At 55.4% G+C, this 12,905-nt stretch overlaps 1 protein-coding gene across 6 annotated transcripts; it reads right to left on the reverse strand.

Annotated features, from left to right (window-relative positions):
* Positions 1–354: 354 nt before the first annotated feature.
* Positions 355–6,815, reverse strand: ATG101 (autophagy related 101). 6 transcript variants are annotated; one of them, XM_060112490.1, is made up of 4 exons: positions 6,798–6,815; positions 6,120–6,276; positions 3,083–3,410; positions 355–1,056 (listed from the first exon to the last, which is right to left on the reverse strand). In XM_060112490.1, exons 3-4 carry the CDS (start codon positions 3,332–3,334, stop codon positions 652–654), a joined length of 657 nt encoding a protein of 218 aa, XP_059968473.1. In that variant the 5' UTR covers positions 3,335–3,410; positions 6,120–6,276; positions 6,798–6,815; the 3' UTR covers positions 355–651. The 6 variants fall into 6 exon arrangements, with proteins under 6 accessions (XP_059968473.1, XP_059968472.1, XP_059968470.1 ...); XM_060112489.1 differs by lacking the exon at positions 6,798–6,815 and adding an exon at positions 6,599–6,627; XM_060112487.1 differs by lacking the exon at positions 6,798–6,815 and adding an exon at positions 6,534–6,616.
* Positions 6,816–12,905: the final 6,090 nt, after the last annotated feature.

Below are 12,905 nucleotides of genomic sequence, written 5' to 3' on the forward strand. Positions count from 1 at the left end.
ATGAAGACAGAGGAGATATTCTTTGGGGTCATCTGAAGGAAGACCAGATAATATAAAAGGCAGGGATGTCATAGCTTCCTTAGGAAGGGAGAAGAAATAGCACAGTCATATCCAAAAGCAGTAGATCCTGATCTGTGTCCTCATTCATGGGACTGACCATGGTCACACCTGCTTATGTGAATGTCCAACCAAGTACAAAATCAATCAGCTTTAATCTATCTTTAATCCCATCCGCCCACTCCCCTCATCTTGGAATAATGCCCTCAACACACACGTGTGTCCTAGCAGGTCTGCTAAAAAAGTGTTAATGTTTCAGGGCAGAACACCAGCCAAGGGAGACGGCTCAACCCAAACTCACTTTCTCAACTTTATTCACCATCCTAGTGACGGCTCCTCTGTACAGCGAAGGAAAGGGGACCCCCACCAGGGGTGCAGAGAGACAGTGTAGGCCGGACTTGACCATCAGTGAAGGTGACAAGGATGACCAGAGACTGGCAACCACACAACAGGAAGCCAGGGGTGGCCCTTCCAAGTCTCCTCAAGGACCTGGAGCGGGTTCCAGAGCCCCAAGGGCTAACAGGGCCTAACAGTACGATCCCCAGAAGCCAAGGTCCGCAAGCCATCAAGGAGCGCCCAAGGCCCCAGCGACGCCTAGAGGGCCAGGGTGTCTTTGATGAGCCTGCGCATGGTGGTGGTGACAGAGGAGCCCAGGGCATCGGTGATCTGGAAGGAGATCTTGTAGAGATAGGGCTGCACGTCCCGCAAGCCTGTGTCAAACACGTTGTCCACCTCCGACTGCGTGGGCATCTTGGGAAGGTACTCGTGCCGGTTCATCACCTCCACAATGTTGATGATCTTCTCGCAGAGTTTCTCACCCACCTTCTCCCGGCAGATCTGCCGCTCCTGCTCCGTGGCCAGGGCCACCACGTGCACCTTGACCGTCCACACTTCCCAGGGGATGCACTCGTCTGAGAAAGGCCAGCGAGACTTCTTCTTCTGATAGAACTCCAAGGACATCTGCCCCAGCCCATCGCCCCCGGAGTTTCGCAGGGCATCCTGGGGAAGGAGGAGCAAGAGTGAGCAGGCCAAAGCCTCCGAGGGGTTCTCGCTCTGTGAGGGCCTGCTTCCTACGCCCCAGGGAATTAACTGCTCTCCTAGCTTCTTCAGTCCTTCCGGGAGGGCAGGGAATGAGACCCAGAGAGTAAAGGATTCGTGTGAAGTGCCACAGCAAACTGCCGGCCTAAAGCTGAATGGTTCAAGCAAACAAAAGCTGTGTGCTCACCCAACTCCTCCAGCTTTGCTCAGAAGTGATGTCTTTAAGCACATATTCTGGGCCAGGCTCTTTACACACACAATCCTGCTCACTCCTCTCAACAACTCTGGGCGGCAGGTATATAACCTCCATCTAACTGAGGCAGAATGAGGCTCAGAGTCGCTGGCAAGTTACCTTGCCAAAGTCCCAGGCCAGTGGATGACGGCGCCAGGGTTTGAATCCAGCTTGTCTGATTTCAAAATCTTTGCCTTTCAACTTTACCAGAAGGACCTTCCTTCTCCTTCCACAACCCCGCCCCCTTGGCCCCCATCCTTCAGAACGTTCTCCAAAATCACCTTCTCTCCAACGTCTCCTTCTCCCCAGGCCAATTAAGCACAATCCTACTTCATTCACTCGATGACAACCTAAACTCACAGCCTCTAAAGAAAAGCCCAGTGATCCTTAAATAGAGAGACGGAAGCCAAGGAACCAAAGGGGGACAGGAGGGGAAGGACAGACCAGACCTGGAGCGAAGTCAATGGGGCCACCTGGTCCGATAAATCTGCCTGCCCCCCGTGGGGTGTGGTGACCCCACACTCCGCTCCTAATGTAGCCGAGACCCTAAAGCACCTTTCCATCTGAGTCAGGGCCAATCCAGAAGGTAAGGATGCCTCCCTCAAGTCCTTCACTGCCCATCAGGAGTAAGTCTCTCCTTCACGAACAAACCAAGCTCGTGTGCCCTCGGCTGACAGTAATCACAGCTGCCACTTCTATAATGCTTCCTGCGTGCAGGCTGTCAAGCACTTGACATATTTGACTCATTTAATCTTCATGGTGCATATACCCCATGAGGTGGGTAAAATTTTCATCCTAATTTTACACACAGTGAAACTGAGGCTGGGCGGAGTGGAATCACTTGCCCAAGGTCACACACTTGTTGGGCGGTAGAGCCTGGCTCCAGAGTCTATGCTCTTAACAGTCCACTGTGCTCCACGTGCCGCTCATAGGCATCTGAGGACAGAGGGCTGAGTACCGCCGCCTCCCTTTGAAGGGGGACCGGGCAACCCTTATGAACTTGCCCTTTCTGGCCTTGGAGGGATGAGGGTGGGGAGCCCACTGTGGCCTGGGAGAGGGTCCACCCTCTGCAAGGATCACACCTCTGTGGAATGGAAGTCAGACAGACAACCCTCCTCCTCTGACCTCAGGGAACACCTTAAGAGAAATTCCCTTGGTTACTTTAAAATTTAAAAATATGCACTCATTGAAATAGTGAAACACTGCAACACTGAATGAAGACAAAATAAAAATCACGCCTCCATTCCCACCCCGAGGTGACCAACATTAGCAGACTAGCGTGTCCCGTCCACCTTTCCCCTCGCCCCTACAGGCACACACAGACACGTGCCACACTGCCCAAGAGACACTCCACTTGGATGCCCACTGCCTGAGCCCAGCAACCCTCCCTCTCAGGGAGTTTCATGTAAGAGAGGCCCAAATGTGGAAGCAGAGCAGAGGGGTATCAGTAGAGAGAACTGCAGGGTCAGAGAGAAGGTCAAGAGCACAGGGGCAATGATCACCCCAGGGGCCCTGACCGCCAGTGCTACGAGGGCTTCCTGCTCTGCTTCCTTGTATTTTTACGAGGTCCCTTCACCTCCCCGCCCCCCCCACCAAGCCCTCCTCACCCACAGAAGCTCTGAAAGTGCCTGTTCCTTAGAACCTGAAAGAACCCGACAAGTACACCCAGGAAGGGCAAGCTGTTCCAGCAGCAAGCCGGGGCGGGGCGGGGCCGACACTCAGGGGCCACCTGCCGCCCACGGCGCCCCACCTTACCCTGAACTCCCCGACGACCTTGCGCAGGGCGCGGTCCAGCTCCTCAGAGGAGACGCGCACATAGGTGAAGTCGATGAAGTCGCAGTCAACGTCTTGGGTGCCCACAGTGCCAATGGAGTAGGTGCCCTCCTTCTTGTAGTGGAACTTGCCGGTGCTGCGGTGCAGGAGCACCGTGTGCAGCACAGCCAGCATGGCCTCCTCCACCTGCCGCCCCTCCACCGACACCTCCAGCACCTCTGAGCGACAGTTCATCTTGTAGCCGGTGGCCCACGCTGGGGCCGGGGACGAGAGCAAAGACGGGGAAGCTTCGCCCCACCTGGGGACTGCACTGCAAAAGGAGCCAGATCAGATGTGGACACCTTCTGCATGATCTGCGTGTCACCTTTCACTTCCTTCCAGACCCAGCCCAGCCCCTGCCGCCGCGGCCCATCTCCACACTGCGCAGCACATGCTGGCAGAGAATCACAGGCTCTCGGGATCGGAGATGGGGAGAGCCTCAAAGTCACCAGTCCAAACACCCAGCCCAGGCCTGAATTCCATGACGGTATGCAGTGCAGGTTACAGCAAGTGCTCACTGTGCAACACCTGTCAGCCCCTGCCCTTGAGAAGCTGCCAGGATGGAGGAGAGACAGGCAGGTAAACATTACCAGAGTGGTGAGACTACACAGTGGGAATAAGAAGAAAAGGAAGATTGGAATCAGATTTCCTGGGATCTTGAATGACCAGATGAAGGCATCTGGACTCTGTCCCGAGGGCAGTGAAGAGTCAATGCATCACTGTCCAACACTGAATCTGTGCGTCAGAAAGTTAACTCTGGTTGACAAGCAAAGAATGGCTCGTCACTATTTTGGGGTCACAGACTACTCTGAGAAGTCAGTGAAAGCTAAGAAGACTGGACTTGAAAACCTGACTGATACATACACGCCAAATCTCACGTTTCCATCCACAGACTGAGGTAAAAACTTGCCAATTTAAGGCAGAAAGGGCTGGGCAAGGAGTCCAGTTAGAGGCTGCTACAGTAGTGACAGTTACAGAGACAGTGCAATGGGATATGGGAGAGTGAAGTACAGAGTGTGGGGTTTTCACGTCCAAAGGGCCTGGGTCTGAATCCCAGCTCTCCTATATCTTGCTCTATGACCTTAAGCAAATCATTCAACCTCTGAGTCTATTTTCTTATCTGTAAATTTGGATCGTTATGAGGATTAAATAAAATAACACATGTAAGACACAGTAGAATGGTGGTTAAGAGCAGTGACTCTAAAGCCAGACGGCCTGGGTTGGAACCCCAGCTCTGCCAACTGCTCACTGTGTGATCTTGGGCAAGCTGCCTCACCCTTATGTGCCTCAGTTTCCCCAATCCATAAAAAGGGCATATTCACAATAGCTACCTTGAAAGGGTCGTCTCAAGGACGGGATGAGTAAGTATCTGTAAAGCCCTTAAAGCAGTTCCTGACAAGTAGTATTAGCTGCTATAATTATTTCATTGTCATTGATGAGAGATAACGCAAGGCAACAGGACAGGACTGGTAGAGGGAGTGGGAAGGAAAGAAGAGACTTGAGGGCTTCCCTGGTGGCACAGTGGTTAAGAATCCGCCTGCCAATGCAGGGTACACGGGTTCAAGCCCTGGTCCGGGAAGATCCCACATGCCGCGGAGCAATGAAGCCCATGCGCCACAACTACTGAGCCTGCGCTCTAGAGCCCGCAATACACAACTACCGAGCCCGTGTGTCACAACTACTTAAGCCCACGCGCCTAGAGCCTGTGATCCGCAACAAGAGAAGCCACCGCAATGAGAAGCCCATGCACCGCAACCAAGTGTAGCCCCTGCTCGCCACAACTAGAGAAAGCTCGCGCGCAGCAAAGAAGACCCAACATAGCCAAAAATAAAAAAATAAAATTTAAAAATCAAAAAAAAAACCAGACTTGAGAACCAGAACTTCATCAGTAACTGAATATCAGCCCAGCAGGAGAGGAATCAGTCAAATTTCTTAGCTGAGAGGGTTCAGCCTACACACCTCCCCTAACAGAGAATTCACTACCTCTCCCAGCAGGCCATTCCGTCTTTTCAAAGCTCTACTCAGTGATTCCCTCTATGGAAGGAATCTGTCTCTTAGTGCTTCAAGCCACTAAACTTAGTTTTGATATCAAGAGCCACACACAGAATAAGTCTCACCCTTTTTCCACAAAGGAGCCTTTCAGATATTTAAAGGCAACTCTTCCATCACCCCCTTACCGCCCCCCCCACCCCGTCTACAGGTTAAAGGTCTCCAGTCCCCATAAACATGCCAGCTTGACATCACATCTTATCTCCTCAAGTCTGGCAGCTCTCTTCAAAATGTATTGGTTTGTCTCTTTGTCCCTGAAGACAGGGCAGCAGTCCATGGACTGCTCAGAGATCAAGCTGGCTCTGCCGCTTGCTTGGCAATCAGCCCAGGACTACCTGTATTATCAGTTATCTTTCCACAGGTGTTAATCTTGACTGATCTCTCCAAGTAGGCAGACGATTCCTTGAGGGCAGGGACTGCATCCTAGTCATCACTGGAATCTCAGTATACCTGATTCCTAGTACAAAGTGACTGCTCAATTCATCCTGATGCAGGAATTGTTCCTGGGTTGGTTCTCTAGTCTAACTCCATCCAGCAATTTCCCATCTAAAGATTCCCAGCTCTGGTCCAGCTCCCCTTTCTTCCACAAACCCCCTCTTGTATCCCCCGCAAACCTTCAAACAGGCCATCCACCTCTTCACTTTTGCCCCAAACCCAGGCTCTTCCGTCATTCTCAGCGCTACTCCACTCCTTCAGGAAGTCAATACTAACCAACCTCAGCCTCCTTCCCAACGCGGCCACCTTTGGTCTGTGATGAGCTTGTCTGCTCCCTCACCCCCGACCCCGGTGAGCAGGGGACTTCTCCAAGGCAGGACCTGGGAAGTCTCGTCCCTTCGGTGCCCCCAAGGCCCAGATCTGCAGAGCACAGGTGCAGAGGCTGACTGATGCCTTCTCTGAGTCAGGTCGGAGCCCAGGGTACCCCCATCCTCACCTTATGCAGAGAGGCTGGAGCGCGGGTCCCTCAGGCTGGATCTTGCCCTTCCTCCTCCTCAGGCGCAGGTAAGCCCTCCGCAGGTGCGATCTCCGCAGGTACGATCTCCGCAGGTACGCCGCAAACTCCGCGCGCCCGATGAGCCGCAAGAAATGGGCTGAACGCAAAAACACACAGTTACTCGGCTCCGCATCAAGAAACCCCGGCCGGACGCAGGAAGGACTTCCCGTCCGAGTCGCGTTTCTCCAGCCACCAGTCCCGGCGAACCTCCACGGTCCAGGGCTACGCGGGAGGAGCGGACTCCTCCAGGTCTCGGGAGCGGCGCCCCGCGCCCAGCCTGGCCGGTCCCGGGAGTTCGAGGCGCGCCCGCGCTCGCACAAGAGAAGGGGGCACACGGCTAGAACGATCCCCCACCTCCCCGAAACCCCGTCCTGGACCTTCGGGCCACGCAACCGCCCTCCCCGCGGGCGCCAGATCACCTCGGCAGGAGGCGGTGCCGGCGCCGGAAGCCCTGACCCTCCTCTGCGAGCCTGGCCTGTCCCACCTGGTCCATCGGCCTCCGGCGGGGGCGCGAGCAGGGCTGGCCGAGCCCTGACACTAGTGCAGCTATCCAGATAGTTCTACCTCCACTCCAGAGGACAAACAGAGTCATACGCTGCTCTATAATTTGAAAGCTACCTTTTTCTGGATTATCTGTCGTCTTTTAAGATTTGATGGTAAGAAGTATCTCCCTCATTTGGACGAGTCCATTCACTCCCACCACCGAGGATGTTGTTGTGTTTCGGCTGGAACAACTCACTTCCGCCATAGAGATTAGAAGGAAGGAGGGGCCTGATGGGCGCTGTGCTGCCTCCCTTGGCCGAGAGTAGTCATCGGCGGCGAGCCATCCCTGGAACGGAGCCCCAAGTCTGGGCTCAGAGGCCTGGAAGGGGCATCGATCCCCCAAGATGAGGGACATGCCATTTGGAGAGGTGCCCTGGAGATGAGCTCAAGCCAGTGTTATGAGTGAATGGCAAAACTTTTGCTTGTTCAATGTGCATGATAGACAAGATCCCCGGCCCCACAAAGATGCTGGACAAAGGGGCCTAACCTTACTCCGTTATCTTCACACAGGAGCACTTCTTGGTGCTCTGCCATGACGGATCTGGTGACATTTCTTGTAAAGCTTGTAATTCTGCCATTGCCTCTGTGTGCGTCTCTTGATGTCATTCATCCATTCTGATTTTCTCCTCTATAAATGTGGCCTGGGGAAGGAGAAAGTTGCCTGCTTTACAGTCCAGCATCCTCTTCTAGAGCCTGGACTTAACCAGAAGGGAATCAGGATAAAATATTGAGAGGAGAGGATCTGTAAGGAGCCAAAGGAGGGGGACCCAGGGAGGTTAGAACTAGCCCCCGGGGCGGGGAGGGGTGGCAGAGAAACAGAGCCTAGGGACTTCCCTGGCGGTCCAGTGGTTAAGACTCCCCACTTCCACTGCAAGAGGCACGGGTTCAATCGCTGATGGGGAAACTAAGACCCTGCATGTCGTGTGACCAAAAAAAAAAAAAAAAACAGAGCCTAACTTCCAGAGACTGCCAGTGAGTGAGGGGAGTGACTGACTGCTCTCTGTCCCCTGACACACTCATCTCAGGGCCCTTCACTGCCACTGTCCTGACATCCCCATCATCACCACTACCAGTCACCGAGCTTTCCAAGGTACCACACCAGCACTTCACATGCACTAGTGTGTTGATTTCTCCAACTGCCTTTGAAAGTAAATACAGTTTCCCCCCAATTTACAGATAATGAAACTGAGGCTCAGTGATATGTAGTGATGTGCTGTGACAGCAAATGTTATGTCTCAATTCGACTGTGCCACAGAGTGCCCAGACATTTGGTCAAACATTATTCTGAGTGTGTCTGTGAGGGTCTTTCTGGACAAGATTAACATTTGAATGCAGACTTAGTAAAGTAGATTACCTTCCCTAAGGAGGGTGGGCCCCATCCAATCAGTTGAAGGCCTGAATAGACTACAAGGTTCTGACCCTCCCTGACTGCTTTCAAGATGGGACATCAGACTTGAAGTGAACTATCTGCTCCTCCTGGGCCTCGAGCCTGCCCGCATTTGGAATCGCCCCATCGGCTCTCCTGGATCTCCAGCTTGCTGACTGTAGATCTTGGGACCTGTCAGCTCCCATAATCACATGAGCCAAGTCCTCATAATAAATCTCTTTCTATATATACACATCCTATTGGATCTCTTTCTCTGGAAAACCCTGACTAATACACTTGCCAAAGCCACACAGCTACTCTTTCCTCATTCTGCCAGTCTTTTTACCCACTCTCCTCCCTCCACACCTCACCTTGTCCCTGGAGCCTTTCCTGCCTGAGCCCCCTCACCTATCTTATCTCACATCCAGACACTGGCCAGTCCTCGCCTCCTCGTACCACCCTGAATCCTTACAGGGCCATTCTCATTGTAACTCTGACCCTGAGTCCTACACACATCTGGGTGGTCCTGTCAGGGAGCAAGGGTCTCAGCCCAAGAAAATGAGGCTGTGTGGAATGAATTCTCCCATCCTATGCCACTACTCCCAATGACCCAGATGGAATCATTCAATCATGTCACACCTGTGTAACTGTCCCCATGCCAGGCCGATGTCCTACCAAGGGGGACAAGTCACAATCCTGGCCCTCCAGGAGCTCAGAGTCTCACAGAGGAAATGGACCAGAAGTTGCACCTGGGTGAGAAAACACAACCAATGGTACGAAAAATGACAGCAGGTTTTGCAGGGGCCAGAAGGGGCCAGGATGGAAGCGACTGCTGTCATCCCAGAAAGACGCCTGTGGCCTGGAATAGAAAGTGACACATTCAGAGTGAAGAGGAATCCCAAGCCCTGCTCTCAGCAAGCTGGGAGGTGACTGGGCACCAGTGGAAAACCAGGACAACTGCAGAGAGTACACAACAGCAACCTGAGGAGATGGACAAGAAGGGGGCTTGGCAATTCCAGGAAGAAGTGGGGCTACAGGGAATTATGCTGGGGAGGCTTCCTGGAGAAGGAGACAGAAAAGAGTTGGAGAAAGAGGTCTCACTGAGGGCTGAGGGTGGGAACTGAGAGTTCTGAGGCAGGACAGGCCAGGACAGAGGGAGCTGACTTCTCAGCCAGAGTCACGGCCAGCCAGTCAGACAGGCGACTGGTGAAGGCCCTCTGAGGCACGTCTGCAGCACAGGCTTTGCGGAGGGACCTCGAAGGCCAACCCAAGACCTTGGGAGTAGGCAGCTGGCTTCGCATGGCGAGTGTGGCCTCGGACGGCCCCGCCCCATCCTAGTGTGCCCAGGGGAGAGCTGAGCCCTGAAGCTGGCCCTGCAGGCCACCCCCAGCCGCTCCAGAGCTGACCCCAGTGCGTCACAGGGAGTGACTCAAGCCTCTGCAGCAACAATGAGTGGGACTGACGTCAGGCTGGGGGCCCCTGACAGTGGCCAGCTTGGCTGTGTAGCCGGCACCCTGCCCGCTGACCCTCTAATCCGAGCCAAGCCACAGGGGCGATGAGGACCAGCTGTCCCCTCTGACATCTGCCCCCTGGGATCCTGGGCAGGGGTTGCTCCAGCTCCCACCCTTTCTGGATGTCACTCCCAGCCCCACCTCTTCCCAGGCAGAGGAAATGGCTGGGCGGATGAGAGAGTGGCCGAGAGCGTGAGGAAGAGGCGGCTCCCAGCCCAGTCTCATCAGGCAGCCTCTAGACCTGAGCTGGGTGGGAGGTGGCACATCTGCTGCCCTTTCCCCTGGGACACATGGGGCTCTGTCCTTCTGTGATGGGAAGGGTGGTGTGTCTCTTTCTCTGAGAAGATCTACGTGTTTGTCTCTCTGGCCAAGCTGGGGTGGTGATTTATTTCTGTGTCCTGCCGGGGTAAGGGGTCAATCTCTCCTTCCTGCGAGGTCTGTGCCTCTGTTCCTTTGGGAGGTGTGTGCATATCTGTTGTTCTTTGGGGCAGGGGATTCTGCGAGGCTATCCTTGCAAAAGAAGAAGCCTGTTTACCCACCCTTGGTAAGGGAGTCTCTCCACCTACTCCTGGGGGGCTGCTTTTCTGTCCCAGGTTTCCTATCGGGTGGGGTCACCTCTGTAGCTATCCTCATGGTACCCCAGTTACCTGGGATGGGGTCCAGGTCTGCTGCTTGGGCTACCCCAAGGCTGGGCTCCCCGGGTGGCGGCCCTTTCCCTCTGATGTCCCTTGACTAGGGCAGCGACGGTCAGCACCCTGCCCGCCCGGCTCGCAGCTGGGCACTGCTTCCTGCTAACGCAGCACGTACCGAGACAGGCCCCCCCTGCACTCCCCTCCCCAGCCCAGCTGCCACCCCCGGCCCTCACAGCCGAGCTGGCATGATTTATGGTCCTGAGCCAGCACCTGGGTGAGACCTTGAGGAGACCTCAAGTGGCACCCCGGCCTGGCAGGGTCAGGGCCCAGCAGGAGGCAAAGGGGAACCAGGGTGGTGGGCAGGCTGGCCGGAGCATGGGCCTAGGGGTGGGGGACGGGAGGCAGACGCCAAGGCCAGAGCCTCCAGGGCCCCAGAGCCCTCAGAGTCCAGCTGGGGACCCTGGAATGTGCCTCCCGCCCTCATAATGTCCCCGGCTGTGTGGGGAAGGGGATATTGAGGGGGTGGAGGGGGGTTTCCTCAGCCTTGCACTCCTTCCTGCCCTTCCCACAGGGGGCTGGACGTTTCCAAGTCCCACTAGGCAGCCTAGGCCTTACGCAAACAGCCCCCAGCCCGGGGGCCAGGGCAGGGCTGGCAGCGGCCTGAGCCTGAAGCAGGGAGGAGCAGCGGTCTGGGGCTCCAGGGAGAGCAGAGCGGCCGCCAGCTGAGCTGTGGGGCTGCAAGGCCAGGCCCGGACAGGGAGGCAAGGCGGACGGACGGAGGCGCAGCCCTTCAGCCTCATGCTCTGAGAAGGCCCAGCAGCCCTGGGGTCACTGCTAAAGTCAGGGGCTCGGCCGGGCTGGGGCTCGTCAAGATTTAAGCTAAAACACGCTGGGAATCCTCAGACCCAATTCTCACGTGAGGGGACCCAGCACTGCCCTCAACCAGAACAGGCCCAACACAGCTGCCTCACGGCCACGGAAGGACATCACTAGACCTGCGGACTGTCCAGCCACCACACAGCAGCTTCCCACCTCTGACAGGCTCTCACAGGCTTCCCTCTGCAGCCACAGAGCCGGCTACCACCCAGCCCGGCGCATGGACACTCAGAGCAACCGTGCGGTATCGTAGAGCTCGAGTACCAGCTGCTTGCCTGTGACCTTCAGAAGCTTCTCTACTTCCTTGAGGCCGACCCTCACCACCTAGCTCCATAACCACGTCCGGGTGTAGCACAGCTTCCCCCATCCCAGGCCCCAGGGAAGAGCCATCGGCCCCTGCTCAGAGCCTAGACCTCAGAGCTATGGCCCCAGTCACCGAGCCACCTCCAGACTGGGGAGGGGGCCAGGGCCTCTGGGCACAGGGCCCTGCGTGGGTGGGGTGTGGGGAGACAGGGAGGTACGCTTCCTGGGTCTCCTGTGAGGACAAACAACGGGATTTGAGACCTTGGAAAATCCCGCCTGGGATTCCAGGCCCTGCCGGCGTCACTGCCTTTTGACTATTGTCCCCGACGGAAACGGCCCAGCCCCCGGGCCGCAAGGACAGAGCGGCCATTGTGAGGGCCCACCAGGCTCAATACCCCCTTGTTCGCCCTCCTGGCCCCTAGCAAGACTCAGAGGCCAGTTCTTCCAGTTGGTTGGAAAGAAAAGGCCTGCCTGCAGGCTCCAGCCCTTGGGCGGGGCAGGGCGGGGCAGGGTTGGAGAAATCAGCCCCCCACCCCCTACCCCAATCGCCAGAGTCCTGGAAAGGAGCCACCATCAATGGAGCTTCTTTCATTTACAAGGACAGGGAGACCTAGTGGCTAGGTAGTTAGACCCATGCAGCTCAGCCACTTAGAAGTCAAGTGACCTTGGGAAAGTCATTTCCTTTCCTCTGAAATGAACTCTCCTCTTTGGTAAAAACGATAGCTATTATTTATTGGGTGCCTGCTACATGGCAGGCACTGTTGGAAACACTTTGTATATATTCATTCGTGTAATCACTATTAGCAACTTTGTGAAATCGGTACAACTAATTTCCCCATTTATAGATGAAAACACTGAGGCACAGAAAGGTAAAGTGACTTGCCCAAAATTGCACAGCTAGGAAGAGCTGGAGCCAAGATTTAAAGCCGGGGAGTCTGGTTCTGGAGTCCTCGCTCCTTACCCCTCTGCTGTGTTGCACGCTTTCCTTACAGTGTGGTACCGAGGGCTAGAAATAACAAATATCATATGAAAAGAACTTGGTGGATGATAAAACATAGTATGTGGTAGCTACTCTCATCACTATGGGGCCTAGATACCTATAGGGACCAAGATTCTCCACTGCCCCGGCCCATTCCCGACCCCTGGCCCCTCCTCAAACACCTTTTGCCTTCCCCAGGGGCCCGCCCTGTGCTCCACATCTGTCTTTGCCAAAGAGTGATTCAAAGGGAGAGGGACTCAGTCCAGCCACAGCTGGTGGGGGACTTCCCAGCAAGCTCTGCTCCTAACCAGAGTACTGCCACCAGACTCACCTCCGCGTGGAACAGACGGGAAACCAAGGCTCAGTGAGGAAGAGGGACTTCTCAGAGAGCAGCGTGGAGCTGGGGGCAGGGCTGAGAACAGAAGCAGATCTCCCAACAGCCCCACCCCTAGCCCCGCCTTGCCAGGTGCTGGTGCTGTGACACAGGCTCACTCAGGAGCTCTGGCAGGGGTGCCA

Source organism: Mesoplodon densirostris, chromosome 11 (genome assembly GCF_025265405.1).
Source record: "Mesoplodon densirostris isolate mMesDen1 chromosome 11, mMesDen1 primary haplotype, whole genome shotgun sequence".
In the NCBI taxonomy this organism is placed as follows: Eukaryota; Metazoa; Chordata; class Mammalia; order Artiodactyla; family Ziphiidae; genus Mesoplodon; species Mesoplodon densirostris.